At 36.4% G+C, this 23,427-nt stretch overlaps 1 protein-coding gene across 16 annotated transcripts in view; it reads left to right on the plus strand.

Annotated features, from left to right (window-relative positions):
- The window catches only part of LOC101320609 (charged multivesicular body protein 1B2-like), a 76,364-nt gene extending 57,233 nt beyond the window's left edge, over positions 1-19,131 (plus strand). For 9 of the 16 annotated variants that reach the window (XM_073799376.1, XM_073799378.1, XM_073799368.1 and 6 more), the window contains 2 exons: positions 11,221-11,358; positions 11,658-12,450. In XM_073799376.1, the coding sequence (XP_073655477.1) occupies positions 11,221-11,353 (133 nt within the window). In that variant the 3' untranslated portion in view covers positions 11,354-11,358; positions 11,658-12,450. The other 7 variants (XR_012329307.1, XM_073799383.1, XM_073799373.1 and 4 more) reach the window with 7 other exon arrangements.
- The last annotated feature ends 4,296 nt before the right edge of the window (positions 19,132-23,427 follow it).

Consider the following 23,427-nt stretch of genomic DNA (forward strand, 5'->3'; position numbering starts at 1 on the left):
AAGCATTCAGTCTTTGTAGCTGATCCAAGAAAGAATCTTCATTCTTCATTTTTTCCATATTGTCTTAAATTGTTCTGTTTCAGTGAAGTCTTAATACCAATGTGGTTAACTTTAAAATTATTTTTCAAAGTCCAGAGTGCTAACCACAAGATGGTAAATTTAGTGATATGTGATTGTATCTACAATTAAAAATAAACATTTTAAAAATAAAAGCGAATAATAAATAAAATTAAGGTTTCAGCAATAATGGCTTTGAAACAGGAGGGAAGGAGTCAGGGAACAACCTTTGAAAGAATGACATAGCCCCAGGACATGACATAAACTGATTAGAACCAAATGGATCCAAGATGGTGGACAGATCAACTTTTTCCACTAGACCTTGAGCCTCAGTATATGCTCACATCAACAAGCTAAATGACACACCCACAGGCTCCATGATAGTTCCAAGACCAACCATAAGGATCAAAAAGTGGGCAGTGACCCAATTCCTGGAAATCCCCACCCCTTCCTAAAATAGCTGGAATACTCCTCCCACTCATTAGCCTATGAAATTGCCCACTCCTATAAAAACTGACAACCCCATACCCTTGTGCCTTTTCTCACCTTCTGAGATGGCCCACACTCTGTCTGTGGAATGTGTTTCTCTCTAAATAAATCCACTTCTTACCTATCACTTTGTCTCTCACTGAATTCTTTCTGTGATGAGATATCAAGAATCTGAGCTTCATTAAGTCCTGAAACCAAGTGTGTGATATCAGTTGGCGGACTGTGGATTTCAACCAGGTTTGTGTCCTGGCCACATGGGTTCAAGTCCCAATCTAAGGTGCACGGTTTCAGCTTTATCTGATATCTTCACTTCACCAGCAGTTGCTCATTTCTGTGCTACAGAATCTCACTTGAGCTTATGGGGAAGGGAAAGGAAGAAAAAGGAAAAGGGAAAGAGAAACAGATGTCCAAGACATGATACTATGAGGAGCATTTTAAATGAGGGTAAATTGAGACAAACTGAAACTTCTTAGATTCACACAATCCTTACAACAATATTACCTCCTCCCCCAATCTAATCATGTTACTCCTTCCTTCTATTAAGTTCATTTTAAAAATCACTCTTCCTATAATTAGCAACATTTGAATATGGATTGTACATAGGGTACATCTATGTTAACTGTCCTGAATTTGATAATTGTACTATTTTCTATAAGATATTGTATTTGTTCTTTGGAAATACACACTGAAATAGGGGTGAAGAGTCATGATTTTTGCAACTTACTCTCAAATTGTACAGTAAGAAAAGAAAAAGGAGAGAAGTAAATTAAAAAAAATTTTACCTGAAAGAAAAGAAATAGTCCATCTTCTTTTTTCAACTGAACCAGCTGGCTGTAGCAACAGCTCACATTTCCTTGCCTCAGGGCCATACAGCTGGAAACTGACAGGGCTGGGAGAAACACCTATGGCTTCTGCTTCTAATTCTATTGTTTAAAAGTGGGTGTAATGGCATGTAATTTTAAGAAATTTCTTTTGACTTGTGACCTATGGAAAACAAATCCTAAAACTGATATAAAATGATGTTGGTATCTTTTTCTTTAAACTCAAATTTTCTTGACAAAATAATTCAGATGAAGGCTTTGCTAAATATCTCAAGAAAATGAAGCAAATATAGTTTTCTCCTGAAGCTAATTCACAATACATCTTACTACTCTCTAGTGTAAGTGTGATACCAGATGCTGTCAGACACAAACTATCAAGCTATGGGATGTCTGCTTCAGGAAACTCAGTGAGTCACAACTTATTTGTTTAATCTTTTTTTTTTCCTTTTAAGAGTCATTATTACATTCACCCTTATGTAGAAGGCACAGACTATTCTTTGAACAACATCCAATAAGGAAGCATTAAAAATCTCAGACAGGGATAGATAGAGTATAATATTTAACTTGGGAATATTTTCCAAATACGATATTATTTGAAAATCCAATTGGACACATTACAAATGTATATCACCTTAGTTCTTTGTAGAGCACCATGGGAATCAGGAAAAGCTACAGATTTATGAAATGTTTTTGGCAGCAAACAGAAAGCATGAAATATGTTGATCAATGTTCAGACACACACTGTTTAGTCCACAATTCAGTAATAATGTGGTGTTCATTAAACTGTTTTCAGAGTTTGCTTTTGCTTTAAATAGGAATTTACCCTTTCCCCCCTTTGATCATATTAATGTATGGCTCTCAGTTGCATAAATTGAACCATTTTCCATTAGGCTGGTAAAAAAAAAGGAAACAGAAAAAGAGAAAGAAGGAGAAAAAGAAACAACTTGGAAGAGTTCTTCCATTATTCTTGGGCCTCCCTGGGTAGCCAAGAACTGGATGGTCCAGAAACTTCAAGACAGCTAGTAACAATATTGAACTTTGACGACTGTCACACTTATGGTGTGTTAATTGAATTCCTTTTGACAGTGAGCAGCAAACTTGGTAGGTTACCTCCTAAATGGAACTGAAGAATGGGCTCCTGCAAATCAATTATCATCTCAGTGTTGGTGTGTGGGAACACTTCTTGCAGGTCTGTGAAGAGAGTCATCAGGATGGACTGACAACAACAAATGGCAGCTGGAGGGACTACTCAGAGAGCCTAGGGTGATTAACCTCTGCTACTTCACATGAAAGCCAAACAAGAGGCAAACAGGGGCTGAAAGAATCAGACAGTAAATCACAGACCTGGATTATGCAGCACTGCTATCAGATGTTTCCAAATGTTTGATTAATGTTGAGTAGTAGGTTAAAGTGAGGCATAGTGAAGTAGACAGACAGTCATGAAACCCCTCTAGCAGGGACTTGTGAAGGCCAACATCTGCTTGCTTGAATTCCATTGATGCATTACAGTGAGGGAAAGAAAATGACCTTAGTGTAGCATATGTTCTCTCTACCCCTCCCTTTGGATAATCGATCATTTGAAAATTATCTCTTTGGCTGGTTATTTCCTATGTGAATTACTTATCACCACTACTTGACCTCACCTCCAAAAATTTTCTTTTAAAAGAAAGGAAGAAAAACATTGTGCTATGACCTCTGTCTCATTGCAATATGATTCCACGTGCCAAAAAGGAAAGCCATGTAACAAGACCCAGATGCTATTAGTAGGAAAATTGAACACCCTTTATAAAGTCTAGATAATATTTAAGGAATTTTAAATTGCGCTTTAAATGACAAAAGTCAGGAAACTCAAGGTTTGGGCTGATTTTCTTCTTCCTCTGATGTTTGGAGAGTAAAAAGAACAAAGGAAAGAAAATGAAAACAGTTGAAAGAGAAAAAGAAAAGCACCAAGACAAAGGAAAACCTTTATTTCTTAGTCATTTTCTGCTACTCAATTTTATCTACTGAAAGTCATGGGCCATTTTCTTCCTGGATAGTCTTCCTGTTTCCACACTGCCTAGAGATACTTTTGTATGCATGGTGTGCTTGCTATCTCACAAGGACTTGAAACTGATCAAGAAATGGATAACAATCAGTTAAACCATATTTGTGATTGCACATTATATTGAACATAAAAAAGAAAGTTACTGGCAAAATTAGGTCTCACATTTTTCCTTGAAATACAAAAGACAAAATGATTTTGTTAAGAAAACAAAAAGGAAAAGCCACTGGCACAAGATCGAAAAGTACATGAGAGGCAAAACCAGCAAGCAAAGGAACTAAACTTTGAGTTTCATTCTGAAGTCCAGGTCCTCTAGAGCTAATTTGAGTGAGAGGAAGAAGCACTAGCCAGGAGACTTTGGTCTCATTTTCTCTGTTGCTCACTAAATATGTGACCTTGGGTAAGTCACTAAACCTTTTGCGAAGGGCCTCACTTTCTTTATATGTAAAGTGAGGATGATAATATATTTGTCTATTTCAATTGTGTAGGCCCCCAAGATATTTACACTTTGTTGAAAACTTAAAGGCATATAAATGTTAGGGTTATGCTTATGACTATTATTATTTTTTAACCATACTTAAATAGCTGATAAAGCTCCTTTTGTAGGGGCAGGATGCTAGGGGCTTGCCCTGCATTGGAGCCAACAGAAGCTAGACTAAAATAGCTAACGTTATTTAAGCACTTGCCATGTGCCAAGACCTGCACTAAGCCTTTATGTGCATCAAGTCACTTAATGCCCATAACTTTCTAAAGTAGAAATAGTTATCCACATTTGACAGATAAGGAAACAGGCTCAGTGATTTGCCCAAGGTCATACAGCTAAGACGTGAAAAAGCTGGGATTTTAATCAAGGGCCTGCTGCCCCAAACTTGCTGCTTCCAAAGTGAGATGGAGAACCAGGTTAAATCAGGTTCTCTGAATGGGGTGCACTATATCAAAACTGGCCTAAAGAAAATGGTTCCCCTTTGGGGATTCCTGATTTTAAGCATTTCTATCAGTATTAATGAATGTGATAAACTGAGGTGCTATTCCTTCCAAGAGTCTAGAGAGGGCAATGCCTAACCCATAGAATAAAGTAATAACAGTTGTTTTAAAGACCTTGTAGTATTAAAGTGGAGGAATTTTGTGGCAGGGCTTCCTTCAAATCATACCTTTTGATAATTGCCTCCTTTTTCTACATTTACAAATGTTCTTAATTCTTCAGAACATCGATAACAATGCTTCCTTAACTTTCTAGGGTGCAGCAACCACACCAGGGTTTGAATTCTGCTCTTTCACTACCTGTGAAGCCTTTGAAAAATATTTAACTTTCTTGAGCTTAGACCTCCCCTTCTGCAAAACAGAAAAAATAATTATTACCTCATAGTGTTTTTCTGAGAATTAAATGAGACAATGTAAGTCAAAGTGCCTGCTTCATAGTATTTCTCCAAAAATAAAAATAATAACAACAATTAAATAGTTATATAGTATTTACTATGTTGCAAATATTGTTATAAGCACTTATTTATATTAACTTATATAATCATAATGACCCTCTGAAATAGGTACTATTATTATCTTCATTTTATAGATGAAGAAACTGAAGCAAAGAGGGGTTGACTTGCCTCAGGTCATATAACTATAAAGTGGCAAATCCAGGATTCAAACAGAGTGGCTCTCTGATTGTTGCCTGCCTGTCAGAATTTTCAAAAGAAGACAATTCCATAAAAGAAAAGAAACAAAAGTTTTGAATAATGAAAGCACAGCTAGATTGTTTATGACTTCTGAAGGTGAATATTTTTGAAAGAGCAGTGGAAAAATTTGGGAGAATTTGTTTAAAAATGAGCAACAACAATAAAATTAATGATAGCTAACACTTATTCAGCCTTTACTACATACTAGGTCCTATATTACCTCTCAGTAATCCTGACCTATAAGTATTCAATAAACATTGATAAGTATTAATATTTTCTATTATGATTATGGAGCTCACAATCTAGTAGAAGGAATACAACATGTACACAGATAATTAGAATACAAAATAGAAAGTTCAAAGTGACAAGAAACATTAAGATAAATTGATGTGAGAATTCAGAAACAAGAGAGGGCACTTCTAGGGTGGCAACATATATGCCACTGATAATCAAAGAAGGTTTAAAAGAGATAGTAATTTACAAGAGGCAACTTGAAAAGAAGGTAAAGGTTGCAAAATGTGGAACAGGAAGGCAAATCACAGTCTGATAGAAGGTACAAAGACAGTGAAATGCATGGTCTGTTTTGTGAATGACAGGTAATTCAATTTTTTGTGTGTGAAGCGGGGGCTGTAGAAGTTGAACTCAGCAAATTAGGGTGCGGTCAGAATTGAGGAATGAGAGATTTGAATGTCAAGCCAATGATTTTGAACCTCATTCTGTGGGAAGTGGGGAGTCATTGCAGACATATAAAAATGTTTTTTGGCATGAATAGAGAGCTCAACTTCAGGAAAACTAACCTATCAACAAATGTAGAATGGATTACAGAGGAAGGAAATAAAGGCAAGGGATCTAGTTAGGCAGCTATTGCAATAGCCAGTTGACACTGACACACACACACACACACACACACACACACAGAGAGGCTTTGTTTCTGTGTCAAGTGACGAATTCAACAAATATTTGTTCAAAATATACTCACAAAATTCTTACCGTGAGCCAGACATTTGGTAAGTTGAGCAGAGTCCCTCTCTGAAGGGGCTTAGTAAATTACAATTTAATAATTATAGCTTTAAAGTCTCTTAGAAGCACATTTTCTGAAAAAGTAAGACTTGATAACAGTTCACTTTTTTCAAGAAACAATTTTAACTATGCAGTCAAAAAGGAAAATAATAACCTCATAGAGATTGACTATAATCAAGCATGCAAATATTCATGAATACACAGCCACAACCTGTACTTATATCTTACAACCAGTAGATGGCGATTACAAGCTTTAATCCAGATAAAAACAAGTGGTTTTCAACTCAAAGGATAGAAGAAAATAAGTGAAAGAGGACAGAGGAGAGAAGAGCAAACAAGGGGAGAATGAGAGGAGCTTGAAGGGAAAAGAAAGGTTGGAGGGAAGGAGTGGGAAATGGCAGGGTGATAGAAGGTATGCTTGCAGTTCAAATGTCTCTCTGAGATATACTTAGTTCAGAGCTCTCTTTCCAGAAGTTAAATTTGCAGCTAGCCCTGCTGGTGGGAAAGAAATTTGTATTGGCTTCCAGGCAGATATTGAAGAAGAGAATTTTCTTATTCCATAATCCCTCCAACTGATTTTAGTAAAGAGAGGGCCTCGGATGCCTTTTGACCCCATGGAGCAAGAAATGTTCTTGAAAAACCTCATAACTATTCTGCTCCCTGGGTGTCTCTTTCTTTCTAGTTAAGCTGAAAATCCTAGCACAGGAAGAGAAAAGTTGGAACAGACAAGTTCCCAATATATTACTGGGAGCATTTACTAAAGTCAAAACAAAGAGGAAAATTCTAGTCAAGTTGACCTTTTGAGATTCAGATGGAGACCATTCCCAAAGGAAGAATTAGGCATGAAAATGCTCAAAGTTGGATGTTGGCTGTGGTTCAGCAATGGTTTGGGGGAATTACAGGACTAAAGATGAATAAGGAAATAAAGGAGAAGGTATAGGAGCTTCTTGTCTCTTTCTTTGAGAATATAAATCCATTTTACTTCCTCTTAGTGCAGACTATATTGAGCAAACATTAGATCTATCTTCCTGGATAGACATGGGAAGATCAGGAGTTCAGAGAGGTTACGGGCAATTTTCTGTATGTCGGAAGTCGGGCATGGGTCTCACCAGGCTAAAGTCAATTGCTTTTTCCCTACTGAGAGCTCTAGGGGAGGTTCCATTTCCTTGCCTTCTCCGGTTTCTAGAGGCCACCTGCATTCTTTGGCTCAGGGCCCCTTCCTCCCATTTTCAAAGCCAGCAATATTGCAGTTTTATGACCGTTATTCCTCAGTCACATCTCCTGCTGACCACAGCCCAGGAAGGTCCTCCTGATTTTAAGAATGCATGTGATTAGATTGTACCCACTCAGATAATCCAGGATAATTGCATAATTTCAAGGTCAAAACCCTTAATCATATCTGAAACAACAAAATCCCTTTTGTCATGTAAGGTAACATATTCATAGGTTCCAGGGATTAGAGGAGAGAGGGACAGGGAAGGAGGTAGGGAAGAAGGAAGAGTGAGAGCCAGGAGACAGAGAAAGAGAGAGAGAGAGAGAACCAAGTTCACATAATAAATGAACACTTTTTGTCTAGGAATATTCAACAGAACTGCTTAGAAATGGGTATAGTGCATCAGTCAGTTGATCAGACAGGTACTTTGAATGTCTCAGATATTAAAAGAGGCTTTATTTTTGGTGGTATGAATTTGACAGTGACAGAGAAATGTTAAAAGTAAATTAAAAAAAAGAAGATATTTGTCTTTCTCGGTCTGACTTTTTCAATGAGCATAATACCCTCAAAGTCCATCCATATTGTCACAAATGGCAAGATTTCATCTTTTCTTAGAGCTGAATAGGATTCCATTATACATACCATATCTTCTTTATCCATTCATCTGTTGATAAGCACTTAGGTTGTTTCCATATCTTGACTATTGTAAATAGTGCCACGATGAACATAGGGATGCATATATCTTTTCAAATTTAGTGTTTTTGTATTCTTTGGATAAATACCCAGAAGTGGAATAGCTGGATCACACAACAGTTTTACTCAATTTTTTGGAGGAATTTCCATACTATTCTACAGTATGGAATTGGCTACACCAATTAACATTCTCACCAACAGTGTATGAGGGTTCTCTTTTCTCCACATCCTCACAAACACTTGTTATTTCTTGCTTTTTGATAATAGCCATTCTAACAGGTGTGATATGATATCTCATTATGGTTTTGATTTGCATTTCCCTAATAATTAGTGATGTTGAACATCTTTTTATGTGCCTGATGGCTACCTGTATGTCTTCTTTAGAAAAATGTCTATTCAGCTCCTCTGCCCATTTCTTAATCGGATTGTTTGTTTTAGGTTGTTGTTGTTGAATTGTATGAGTTCTTTATATATTTGTATATTAAACCCTTAACAGATATATGATTTGCAAATATCTTCTCCCATTCAGTAGGTTTTTTTGTTCATGGTTTCCTTTGCTGTGCAGAGGCCTTTTGGTTTGATATAGTCCTATTTGTTTATTTTTGATTTTGTTTACTTTGCCTGAGGAGACATATCCAGAAAGATATTGCTAAGACTGATGTCAAAGAGTGTAATGCCTATGTTTCCTTCTAGAAGTTTTATGGTTTCAGGCCTTATATTCAAATCTTTAATCCATTTTGAGTTGATTTTTGTGTGTGGTGTGAGATAGTGGTCTAGTTTCTTCTCTTTTTTTTTTTTTTTTGCATGTATCTGTCCAGTTTTCCCAACACCATTGATTGAAGAGAGTAAGCTTTCTCCATTGTATGATCTTTGCTTCTTTGTCATAAATTAATTGTCCATATATGTGTGGGCTTATTTCTGGGCTCTCAATTTTTTTCTTTTGATTTATGTATCTGTTTTTCTGCAAATACCATGCTGTTTTGATTACTATAGCTGTGTATTATAGTTTGAAATCAGGCAATATTATACCTTCAGACTTGTTCTTTTTCTCTCAGGATTGCTTTGGCTTTTTGGGGAATTTTTGTTCTATTTCTTTGAAAAATGTCGTTGGGATTTTGATAGGGATTGCATTGAATATGTAGATTGTTTTAGGTAATATGGACATTTTAACAATGTTTAACCTTTCAATCCATGAGCAAAGACTATCTTTCCATTTATCTGTATCTTCTTCAGTTTCTTTCAACCATGTCTTTAATAAGTCATATGGAGAAAGACAAATACCATATGTTTTTACTCATATGTGGAATATAAAAAAAAATGAGCAAACCAAACCAAACAAAAATAAACATGTAGATACAGAGAACAGAGTAGTGGTTGCTAGAGGGGAAGGGGTGGGGGTGAGGGTGAAATAGGTAAAGGTGTCAACTGTGTGATGATGGTTGGAAACTAAATTTTTGGTGATAAGCATGCTGCAATGTATACAGAAGTAGAAATATACACGTGAAACTTATATAATGTTATAAACCAACATTACCTCAATTTAAAAAAATGAAATAAATAAATGGTACAGTAGTCCTGCTTCATGCCATACTAGATGGCATGATGATGATGATGATAACAACAATTATTTTTACCAATAACTTGTTAAGTCTGAAGCATTATTCTAAACATTTTACATGAAAAATCTTATTTAGTCTTCCAAATAACCTCAAATCCATTTTACAGATAAGGAAAAGGAGACATAGAGAACTTAAGTCATTTGCACACTTATAATTAGTAGAATAAAGAACCCATCCATCAGTAGTCTATTTTATACATAGTATCAATAATATATACATGTGTAAATACCAGTCTCCCAATTCCTCCCACCCCACGCCTTTCCCCCTTGGTATCCATACATTTGTTCTTTACGTCTGTGTCTCTATTTCTGCTTTGCAAGTAAGATCATCTATATCATTTTTTCTAGATTCCACATAAATGCCTTATAATATGATATTTGCTGTTCTCTTTCTGACTTACTTCACTCTGTATGACATTCTCTATGTCCATCCACGTCTCTGCAAATGACCCAATTTCATTCCTTTTTATGGCTGAGTAATATTCCATTGCATATATGTACCACATCTTCTTTATCCATTCCTCTGTTGATGGACATTTAGGTTGCTTCCATGTCCTGGCTATTGTAAATATTGATGTTATGAACATTGGGGTGCATGTGTTTTTTTAGAATTATTGTTTTCTCTGGGTATATCCCCAGTAGTGGGATTGCTGGGTCATATGGTAGTTCTATTTTTAGTTTTTTTAAAGAACTTCCATACTGTTCTCCATAGTGGCTGTATCAATTTACATTCCCACCAAAAGTGTATGAGGGTTCCCTTTTCTCCACACCCTCTCCAGCATTTATTGTTTGTAGATTTTTTGATGGCGGCCATTCTGACTGGTGTGAGGTGATACCTCATTGTAGTTTTAATTTGCATTTCTCTAATAATTAGTGATGTTGAGCACCTTTTCATGTGTTTGTTGGCCATCTGTACTGATGGGAACATACTGTATAGCTCAGGGAACTCTACCTAATGCACTGTGGTAACCTAAATGTGAGGGAAGTCCAAAAGGGAGAGGATATCTGTATATGTATGGTTGATTCATTTTGTTGTGCAGTGGGGACTAACACAACACTGTAAAGCAACCATACTCCAATAAAAATTAATTTTATAAAAAGATATTAAAAAAAAAGAACCCATCCAGCTGGCTGTGGAGCTCAAGCTTTTAACCATTATACTCTACTGCTTCTACAGTTTAGCCTTTCATGAAGAACTTAAGAAAGTTATATAAATAGTTTCTAAACGCCAACTAAACATGCATAGCCCCTGGTTGTTGAGGGATAGCATTTCTTCTGTTTGACTTTGAAAGAAGAAATTATCTCAAAGCTTATCAGTACTACCCTTTTTCAGGGATTGATAACTTGAAATGGTGTCAAAGTTTCCTTTATATTCAGTGGTCCATGTCTCCATTGCTACTTTGTCAGCTCTTGCCTGCAAGGGATGATGGGAGGTAGGAAGACACTGCAAAACAGTTCTCTCCAGTACTGTTATTTTTGCCAGTTTTATTTGAATGAGTTTTCACATCTACTCTAGGGCTTAGAAAACAAATGATGTGTTTGCAGGCACAAAGAGGAATGTATAATACCTAATATTCATTTTTGATTCATTTTAGAGATAAGTTTGAGGAGAAAGGAAATGGAATATACAATGTCTATCCTCAAGAGAGTAAAGATAAATTGTTTAGATCTTCACTTGATAAACTCTTCCTGGACACCTTGGCCTGCAATTCTCAGAGTATGAGGTGAATGGGGTAAGGCCTTATTGGAACCAGACCTGGCTTCCCACAGATATTGGTAAAGGAGAAATGATATAGAAAATATTTCTAGTCAAGTATTTTTCCTCCATCAAGATAGAATTATTTCTTAAAATTATTATTTTTGAAATGATTGATATTATTTATTAAATAATTATATATTATTTGTTAAAAGTAACCATTGGCTAATCATTTTTAAAAGGCAATATGCAATTAGTATGATAATATTCTCTTTTGTATAGATCTTTACAGTAGGCAGATATTTTCTTTTTTTTTTCCTTTGATTTACATAACAGGTAAAGAAGACAGCAAGGAATTCTACAAACAAAGAAGATTTTCAACAATTGCCTAATCTCCCTTAGTCATTAGTTGCAGAACAAGAAGTTTAATCCAGGTTATCCAAATCCCAGTCCAGTGCTTGTCCCCAGTTGTCTTCAGAGAAGCACATCCAAAAGACAGGTGGTGAAAAAAGACAAAGGAGTGTTGGAGAGACAGTAGATAACAAATTAGGTTTAGTGTTTGTAATAGCTATATTTATTAAACAAAAACAAAACAAGAGAAAACCCTAACCTACCCTCTGCCACCAAGAGGTTGATGCCTCCAGTTGGCTGTCTATGTGATGTCTTGTACAGATATAGGGAAAAATGGCTAGAAGGGTCTCAGACAAGGAGATGGTTGACAGGATGGAATGACTGTCAGAGCATGCACTGGAGGCCAAGGTCAGTTCATATAGAAACTATAATTAAAATGCTAACAATAGTTGGTATTTACTGAAGGTCTTCTGTGTGTTCTTTTCTTACGTATATACTCTCTAAAACTCAACCCAAGGTAAATCCTATACTTATCCATAGTGTATGGACATAAAATTTAAGTCCCAGAAAGGTAAGAGAATTGCTTAAGCTCACATAGGTAGTAAGTTAAAGAGCTGGGGTTCCAGACCCAGATGTAATTGGTTTTATGGGTAGCATATTATTTTTTATTTCTATATTGAATATATGAATATTTTTTAGTTCTATATTGAATATATGAATATTCCTTGGAAAAATTAATATATTTTCATGTAAGAATAAACTACTTTCTCAGTCTCTGTCTTAATCCCTTCTTCTTTTTTGGTTTGTATCTTACTAAACCTTTTTCTGTGCATTTACATATGCTATAGAAAGTATATCATGTAATGTGTGTGATTGTATGATACCATACTGAATATATTGTTCTTTTTATTCAGTTATGTATATATTCTCTCTATCTATCTCTATCTAATCTATCATCTATCTACATTAATCATTCCATATCATTAGTCTTTTTAGCTGATAAACTGTAGTCCATTATATAGATAAATCATGATATTTTTCAGCCGATACTTTCTTAATGGACATTTAAGCTGTTCCAACGTTTTCATTATTGCCAATAATGCTGAACATCCTTGCATATGTCTCCCTGTGCATAGGTACAAAAGTTTATTTGTTGTAGTAACCATATGTCTTTGTGCAGACACATTATAATTGTTGACAAACACTGCCTAATTGCACTCTCAAGTGATGGTCACAATTTATACTTCACCTGCAGTGTTTGAGAGTGCTTATTTCTACATTCTCTGTTTTTGCCAACTTACTTGGTGAAAAAAATTGTGTTAAACTGTGTTTTCCTGCTTACTAATGAGGTTGAACTTTATTTCATATAGGCATTAATAATTTGGTTTTCCTCATCTTTTAAATATCTATGTATACATTTTGCATTTTATGATTGGAATATTTATCTTATTATTGATCTGTAGGAGTACCTTATATATTCTAGATACTAATGCTTTCTCTGATATTTATTTTGCAAATATTTTCCCCAATATTATCACTTGTATTTTAAATTAAGAATGGTATCTTAGATTTCGCTGGTGGCACAGTGGTTGGGAATCCGCCTGCCAGTGCAGGAGACACGGGTTCAAGCCTTGGTCCAGGAGGATCCCACATGCCACAGAGCAGCTAAGCCTGTGTGCCACAGCTGCTGAGCCTGTGCTCTAGAGCCCGCATGCCACAACTACTGAAGCCCGCGAGCCTGGAGCCTGTGCTCTGCAACGAGAGAGGCCACCACATTGAGAGGCCTGTGCACTGCAGCGAGGAATAATCTCCACTCGCCACAGTTAGAGGAAGCCCGCACGCAGCAACAAAGACTCAATGCAGCCAAACATAAATAAATAAATATTTAAAAAAATGAATGGTATCTTTTTGTCATACAGAATTTTTTAATAATGGCTTAGTCAAATTTATTGATGCTTTTCTTTTTGTTTCTTTTGCTTTTTATTTTGAAATAATTATAGGCTCACAGGAGGTTGCAAAATAATAGAGTTTCTTATACCTTTCACCCAGTTTGCAATAATGATGACATCTTAAAGAGCTGTAGTTCAATATCAAAACCAAGAAACTGACATTGGTACAATGCTATTAACTATATTACAGATCTTATTCTGTTTTCACTATTTTTACATGTATTAATTTGTGTTTATGGGTGTATTTCTATGCTATCTTAATCTTATGTGTAGATTCTCGTAACCACCACTGCAACCACCATGCACAACTATTCAATGACCAGAAAGATCTTCCATGTGCTATCCCTTTATAGTTATACCCTCCTCTTCTCTGCCATCCCTAAACTATGATAGCCACTAATCTGTTCTCTACCTCTATAATTTTGTCATTTTGGAATTACTTATAAATGGAAGCATATAGTATGAAACCTTTTGAAACTTACTTTTATCACTAAATGTAATATCTTTGAGATTCATCCAGGTTTTTGCATGTATCAATAGTTTTCTCCTTTTTGTTGCTGCATAGTATTCCATAGTATGGATACAAGAGTTTGTTTAAACATTAACCTTCTAAGTAACATCTGGGATATTTCCAGGTGAGGCTATTACAAATAAAGCATTCATGAATATTTGTGTACAGGTTTTTGGTGTAAAGAGAAGTTTTAATTTCGCTGGGCTAAATGACTAAGAGTTCAAGTTGTTGGGCCATATGGTAAGTGTATGTTTAACTTTATAGGAAACTATCATACTCTTCCAGAGCAGTTGTACTATTTCACATTCCTACCAACAATATATGAGTAATCCAGTTCCTCTGAATTCTCACCTGCATTTTGTATTGTTCCTGTTTTTTTTTTTAATTTTAGGCATTTTGATGGGTGGGTACTGATATCTCATTGTAGTATTAATTTGCATCCCTCTAATGGCTAAGGATATTGAACATCTTTTAATGTGCTTATTTGCCACAAGTATCCTCTTTGGTGAAATGTATGTCTATTCATGTGTTTTGCTTATTTTCTAGTGATATAGTCAACCTTATTAATGTTTCTCTTTATACTTTTACTTTTTAATCTTTCTTCTTTAGAAAAAGCACTTCTTAAGCTCCAAATCATATATATTCATTTAATGCTTTTGTAATCTTTTTTTAACATCTTTATTGGAGTATAATTGCTTTACAATATTGTGTTAGTTTCTGCTGCATAACAAAGTGAATCAGCTATATGTATACATATATCCCCAGAGCCCCTCCCTCTTGCATCTCATTTATGATAAAAACTCTCCAGAAAGTAGGCATAGAGAGAACTTACCTCAACATAATAAAGGCCATATATGACAAATTCACAGCCAACTTCATTTTCAATGGTGAAAAACTGAAACCATTTCCTCTAAAACCAGGAACAAGACAAGTATGCCCACTCTCACCACTATTATTCAACATAGTTTTGGAAGTTTTAGCCACAGCAATCAGAGAAGAAAAAGAAATAAAAGGAATCCAAATCGGAAAAGAAGAAGTAAAGCTGTCACAGTTTGCAGATGACATGATACTATATATAAAGAATCCTAAAGATTTTACCAGAAAACTACTAGAGCTAATCAATGAATTTGGTAAAGTAGCAGGATACAAAATTAATGTAATCTTTTTTTTAAATTGAAGTATACTTGATTTACAATATTGCATTAGTTTCAGGTATACAGCACAGTGATTCAGGATTTTTTTGCAGATTATATTCCATTATAGGTTATTACAAGATATTGAATATAATTCCTGTGGTATACAGTAAATCCTCATTGCCTATTTTATGTATAGTAGTTTGTATCTATTAATCCCATACTTCTAATTTGTCCCTGCCCCCCTACCTCTCTCTTTTGGTAGTCATAAGTTTGTTTTCTATGTGAGTCCTTTTTTATTTTGGGGACTCTATTCCAGAACTAACTTTTGTGAGTTCTGTGAGGTACGGTTTTAATGTTATTTTTTTCCCCAAAGCAACAGCAATTGAACAACTGAATAATACATTTGTTTACCACTGTTGGAAATACTATTTATATCACATTCATGATTCATATATATCATATACTAATTGCTAAACATATACTATATGTTAATTGTATGTAATCATGTACTAATTATGTCATATACTTACTATATAATCTGTTTCTATACTCTAATTCTACTGAGCTATTTATTTAATCTTTAACCAATACCACACTGTTTTATTTTATATAGTCCTATCATATGTCATAATATCTGATAGAATGGGTTCTACTCCTTATGTATCTTTTTTTTCCAAACATGAATTGGCTACTGTACATTTAATCCAACATAAAAATTTTAAAATCATTTCCATGAAAAAAATCTTATTGAGGTTTCCATTGACATAGCACTGAACTTATAGGTTATATGGGGGGATAAATGATTATATATTTACAATATTTATTCACTCCTCCATTAGCATTATAAAACTCTCAGTTGACTCAAATCTCCTTTTATGTCATTGCCTGTCATTTTTCTACATAGCACATTACCTCTGCAGGGATGGAAGATGAAGTTAAAATTTGAAGGACAGCAGCAGGATTGGAGCCTTACTAGGTGTCACAACTTGGCATGTGGTGGTCTTAGCTGTAGGATAAAAATAGGAGGTTTCAAGAGTATGGGCATGGACAGAGGAAGACTGATAGTGTGGTTCCTTAGTGTCAGAGCCCCATGTACAAACCATGGGAGATGCTTAGGGGGCACCTATAGCTACCAAGGCAAACACAGAGCTCTAATATTAGAAGAAGATGCAAGACTGGGTGGCAAAGCTGGCATCACAAACTTAACACAACCTGAGAAGAGTTTGGATAAAAGTCACTTGTAGTAATTAAGAACCCACAGAAACTGAATTAGGCCTCAGTTTTTATAGTATTTTTAAAAATATTGCTAATTTCTCTTAGGCATTGAAATACAGACAGAATTTCTCCACCTCCTACTTTTACCCCAACCCCAGTGAGTTTACCTGATAATATTTTCTTCTAGCTAATGTATTGGCTGAGTGCACTTTGACTGAGAGAAAATGTGGTTTTGAGCCTGTTAGGGAGAGTAATTTAGGATTAAATACTTGCATCAGAGAAACTTCTTATGTATTGTCCAGGGAGGGTACATTTATAGGAACTAAACTCCAAACCAGAGGAATAGTCTAAAAGTCTTATTGCAATTCCTGGCTCTGCCACTTACTAACCATATATCCGTGGGCAAGTTACTCAACCTCTCCGAGAGTGTTTCCTCATCAGGTAAACGTGGATAGTAACAGTACCTACACCACCAGCCTGTTCTGAAGAATTAAATGAGACTGTGTACATAAAACACCTGCTAAAGGGCCTGTCATGTGGTAAGCACTTGGCAAAGAGTGATTTCCTTCCACTCTGTCCCTCTCATCTGTAAAGACTAAACATCCCTCTGCCTAACTTGCAGGGTCTTTGTGAGACTCCAGGAAGATAACAGTTAAGAGAGCACCTTAGCGTACAGTGTATTTCAAAGGCTCCAGGTTATCACTCAACCTGTTACAGGGAAAGACCATTTAAAATAACAAGGTAAAAAAAAGCACAAGGAAACTTCAGATAAATATCTGAGAAAAACATATGACCATGAAAACAATGGTGACTTAGATGCCTCTGAGAGGGCAATGCCTTAGCAGCTGTGATTTCATCAGTGTGGGGTGAAGGCAGGTTGTGCAAGCTAGGAAGTTGGCCTGGCAGATAGCCTAAGTCAATGGCCAGGGAGCCTGTTTCTATTGCTATTTTCCAAGGCTTCCTTAAAAGTGATAACTGACCTGAATTTTAAAATAGAAAAAAGAGTGAGAGCTCGCCTAGGAACTAGTTGTAGGCGAAAGTGAGAAATGTGGTTCTCATTTACTTAAATAATTGCTTCCAGATGAGTCACCCATTAAAAGAAGTCAAAGAAAGAATCTAAAGAAAACAGATGAGCAGCAGTGCAGGCTGCTAGGTGTAGCCAATGCAGTTCCTGGGATAATAAACTGAAATTCTGCAAGCAGGGGTACAGGGCAATGACTATTCTCTGCCTTAAGAATGGATATACAAAATAATTTATTTCAGCAAGCAATTTCTAAAGCAACTGAATGGCTTTGAACACAGTGTTTTCCAACATGTTTGTAAACTTTAAAATTACATTTAGGGTTTCCCTCGTGGTGCAGTGGTTGAGAATCCACCTGCTAATGCAGGAGACACGGGTTTGAGCCCTGGTCCAGGAAGATCCCACATGCCACAGAGCAACTAAGCCCGTGCACCACAGCTACTGAGCCTGTGTTCTAGAGCCCGTGAGCCACAACTACTGAGTCCACATGCCACAACTACTGAAGCCCGTGCACCTAGAGCCCATGCTCCACAACAAGAGAAGCCACCGCAATGAGAAGCCCGCACACCGCAACGAAGAGTAGACCCCACTCACCGCAGCTAGAGAAAGCCTGTGCACATCAACAAAGACACAACACAACCAAAAATAAATAAATAAATTTATAAAAAAAGAAAATAAATTACATTTAACCTCTTGAACCCACTTAAAATTAAAGAAAAAGAATTTCATGCTTTCATTATGCAGGATAGTTATGATAAAAATAAACATCTTAAAATCTGTATATCAAATATAGTTTTAGTTAATCTAAAAGAAAACAATTATAGTTTATGTAAGGATACCTTTTCCCTTTAAAGTTAATACATATAGGTAAACATAAATTAGTTAAGTAAAAGTATGATTTGGGAACAAATAGATTCAAAAGTAGTACATCTTTGGCTTGAGAATTGAATATATATATAAACGACTAACATCTCATCTTGTAATATTCTCATCTTGTACTTTTTTCTCACTTTTCCTTTAATAATAGAATCATGCCTTCAAATATATCATATTATTTGTGGAGACAGTGTTATTGGATAATTTATTTGTGAAATTAACAGCAATGAACATATAACAATATTTCTTGCATACTGAATATTTATATTTTCCATGATAGCATGGGCTCTTTAGCTTTTGCAACTCATAAAAATTTTAATGTCTAATAAATTTAGATTGAGTTGAATAATAATTGATAAATGTAGCCAAATATCAGAGGTTTATAATTACTGATTTTATGGATTTTTTTAAATCAACTGATTTATTAACACAATTTTGATGCTTATTTTATGAAGAATGAGGTTAAGAAATTTTAGGTTATGATTTGCAAATAATGTGGATGGCCTTGATTCCCATGAAGGAAAAACCAAATTAAGTATAATTTTTACTTTGTTTTCTATCTCTTACATTGGTTTTTGAGGTATTAGAGATATCTTGCTATGTTGTATAAGAATATCAGATGAGTGCAACTTATTTCTCTATATCTTTATCTCTATATCTTTATATCTGATGAATAGCGTCTTGAAGCTAAGTGATTAAAATTTTTAAATTTGTTGTTTTATGCTTTTCATTAAATTGATATATGTCAGTATCAGTGTTCCTAGTGTCTCTTATTTTAACCCATAATTAATTATGGACATAAAATCCCTTTGACAATTTAAAAATGTATAAAGGTCAAAACCAACACAGCAGGTAGCAGTGTTTAGATATAATACATAGACTGATTGATTGAGACCTGAGCTTGCTCATTTGGTCTCCTCTAACCAACATGTATGCTCTCTTTATATATAATAATATATGTTCAAGTGATTTAATTTTAAAGGATAAACATATTTAAATAATTATTCTATTTTATTTTAAATTTAAAATGAATTGATGTCATCACTACTCAGAAGTACATTCACATGTCCCTAGAAGTTTGTGAACACTTCTATTCTAAATACTATTCTAAAGAAAGGAAAAAGTCAGCAATGTTGAATGGGTGTCACTGCCCCCAAATATATGCAAATGAAAATTTCCCAACATTAAAACTCTATACCATGAGTGATTATGATCATTCATATGCCTGGCCTCAAACTAAACATCTTATCCCATCAAAACACAGATTTTATTCATCCAGTAACTTCTGCAGATTAGCTTACAATAGTTTCTATATCCTATAATCAAGATCACACTATTTAGCTTCACTTTTAAGAAGCTCCTTAATCTAGCCTCCTCCTAACCATTTAACTTTATCTTCCTCTTCTCCCCAAAATTTCCTTCCACTCCAGCAAGTCCTCCCTGTCTCAATGCCTTTGATAACACTACTTCCTTTGGCCATTAGATTGAACCATATAAAATTTCTGTTTTATGTCTAAAGTCATTAAATAGTAGTAATTTCAGATGGCTCAACTTAGAATGTTTTTCAATCCCCTTTTCTTAGTTTAAACCCTACCTACCCTTCAGGATCCAGTTTATGTTCTGTCTCCATCAAGAAGCCTTCTTACATTACTTCAGTTTATACAGACTTTTCTCTTCCTTGAATTCTTAACATATTCAGATTACACAGTGTTACACATATATGTTCAAATACGTATACTTATGTATGTTGCATAAGTATACCTCGTCTTTGCACGAATATGTAATAGTATGTGCCATCGAATTACCAGTACATAAAGTACTATAAAACCTACTGCAAGCCACTTGGGTTTATATTAGCTTGCACATTGTCTTCCCATAAAAACGAGTCTAAGAACATTTTAGGAGACCTAACACTTTTGCCTTAATTTAAAAGGAAAGTGTTCCACCAGCAGGGAATAGGCCAGAGATCACAAAGTCAAATACCTTCAGGAGCCCAAACAGTTAATATAATGTGTAAAAGATGGGCACAAGGTTAACTAGTTGTTGGTAGAAGAGAGGAAGGAGTATGTGGTAAACAGGAAAAGGTATGCATTACAGTAGAAGAAATGACATTCAATTCAGATTTTCTAAAACATGGGGCAGAAAAAAGTCCAGTGATCCAATTCTATCTCTTGGCTTTGATATTCTGGAGCAGCAGGCATCTGTGAGCCCAGATTCCCCTGGGGATCCATGAAAGTAACAAAGAAAGAGAACACTCTTTTCCCAGGGCCAAAGGTCACCTCATTATTTCGTTTGTCATAGTTTCCTACTCTCTGATTCTCTCTATCTTAGCTTCGGACTTGCCTGGTTACTTTGGTCTTATCTAACCTCCCTGGACTCTATTCTGTTTTATTCGCTGACAACCCCCTCAGTATCTAGCATTGTCTGTGGCCATTTCAAATTTGTCTGCTTCTCTGAGATCAATATTCTACTTTTCTGACCCTACCTGCCAGCCTCTGTCATCTTCATCCCACTCTTAACTCTCCACAGTTTCTACTTTGGGAGAAATGTTTAATCTGACTCTTGAATGAATTTTCGTTTTCCAAATATTTCCAGAAAGCTAGGGTAGATTTGGAGTCCCTTAATTTAGAAGGATTTTAGGAAGAATTCAAAGAATCCAGCTGGATTCACTAACTAATATTAAGGGATTCCAGAGCTTCAGTATGGCCTGAAGACTTTGTCAACATAAATTCAAATTTCGGTAAACATAAGAATAAATAACTTGGCTATTGCTGTCCAATAAAACATTCCATGAATTTCAAAATAGTAACTATAGGTCACATTTGGCTATTAAACACTAGCAATGTGGTTAGTGACTGGGGAACAGAATTTTTATTTTTATTTAATTTTAATTAAAAGCTCACTGGACCTAGAGTTAGAGAAACCAGGTCTACCATTACCATTTATGATTTTGATCAACCTAATCTTCTGGGGGTCAGATTGTTTATCTGGAAACTAATGATGATAAGAATCCTTGCCCTGCTACTTATAGGGATATTTTGAGGAGAATATGGTATAATTTTGAAGAAAGCAAATTGTAAACTCTCAAGTGCTCTACTCATGCATGGGATGAAGATGATATAGGTGACTATTCTTTGCTAAAACTTACTGAAGGGGAGACCTTCAAGATGGTTGAGGAGTAAGACATGGAGACCACCTTCCTACCTACAAATACATCCAAAATACATCTACATGTGGAAAAACACCTACAGAACACCTACTGAATGCTAGTAGAAGACCTCAGATTTCCCAAAAGGCAAGGAACACCCCATGTACCTGGATAGGCCAAAAAAAAAAAAAAGAGACAAAGGAATAGGGATAAGACCTGCACCTCTGGGAGGGAGATGTGAAGGAGGAAACGTTTCCACACACTAGGAAGCCACTTGACTGGAAGAGACGGGGGCTGGCAACAAACACATGAAAGAATGCTCAACATCATTAATCATTAGAGAAATGCAAATCAAAACTACAATGAAGTATCACCTCACACCATTCAGAATGGCCATCACCAAAAAATCTACAAACAATAAATGCTGGAGAGGGTGTGGAGAAAAAGGAACACTCTTGCATTCTTGGTTGGAATATAAATTGATGCAGTCATTATGGAGAACTGTATGGAGGTTCCTTAAAAAACTAAAAATATAACCACCATACAACTCAGCATTTACACTACTGGGCATATACCCTGAGATAACCACAATTCAAAAAGAGTCATGTACCACGATGTTCACTGTATCTCTATTTACAATAACCAGGACATGGAAAAAAACCTAAATGTCCATCGACAGGTGAATGGATAAAGAAGATTTAGCACATATATACAATGGAATATTACTCATCCATAAAAAGAAGTGAAATTTAATCATTTTTAGTGAGTTGTACAGACCGAGAGACCATCATACCGAGTGAAATAAGAAAGTGCAGCTCCTCTAGAAAGATGGTGGAAGAGTAAGACGAGGAGATCAACTTCCTCCCCACAGGTACATCAGAAATACATCTACACATGGAACCGCTCCTATAGAACACCCACTGAACACTGGCAGAAGACCTCAGATCTCCCAAAAGGCAAGAAACTCCCCATGTACCTGGGTAGGGCAAAAGAAAAAAGAATAAACAGAGACAGAAAAATAGGGATGGGACCTTCACCAGTGGGAGGTAGCTGTGAAGGAGGAAAGGTTTCCACACACTAGGAAGACCCTTCCTGTGCAGAAGCTGTGGGTGGCAGAGGGGGCAAGCTTTGGAGCCCTGGAAGAGAGCACAGCAAAAGCAGTGTGGAGGGCAAAGCGGAGAGATTCCCTCACAGAGGATCGGTGTTGATCAGCACTCACCAGCCCGAGAGACTTGTTTTCTCACCTGCTGGGGCAGGCGGGGGCTGGGAGCTGAGGCTCAGGCTTTGGTCCAATCGCAGGGAGAGGACTAGTGGCGTAAACATAGCCTGGAGGGGTTAGTTCACCACGGCCAGCTAGGAGGGAGTCCAGGAAAATGTCTGCACCTGCCGAAGAGGCAAGAGACTTTTTCTTCCCTCTTTATTTCCTGGTGAGTGAGGAGAGGGGATTAAGAACACTGCTTAAAGGAGCTCCAGTGACAGGCGAGGGCCGCAACTCACAACACAGTCCCTGGAGACAGGCATGAGATGCTAAGGCTGCTGCCACTACCAACAAGAAGACTTTGTGCAAGCACAAGTCACCATCCACACCTATCATCCCGGGAGCCTGTGCAGCCTGCCACTGCCAGGGTCCCGTGACCTAGGGACAACTTCTCTGGGAGAACACCCAGCGCGCCTCAGGCTGCTGCAATGTCACGCCGGCCTCTACCACTGCTGGCTCACACTGCATCCGTACCCCTCCCTCCCCCCAGCCTGAGTGAGCCAGAGCCCCTGAATCTGCTGCTCCTTTAACCCCGTCCTGTCTGAGCGAAGAAGCAGATGCCCTCAGATGACCTAAACACAGAGTCGGAGCCAAATCCAAAGCTGAACACCGGGAGCTCTACAAACAAAGAAGAGAAAGGG

The sequence above is a fragment of the Tursiops truncatus genome, chromosome X, assembly GCF_011762595.2.
Source record: "Tursiops truncatus isolate mTurTru1 chromosome X, mTurTru1.mat.Y, whole genome shotgun sequence".
Lineage (NCBI taxonomy): Eukaryota > Metazoa > Chordata > Mammalia > Artiodactyla > Delphinidae > Tursiops > Tursiops truncatus.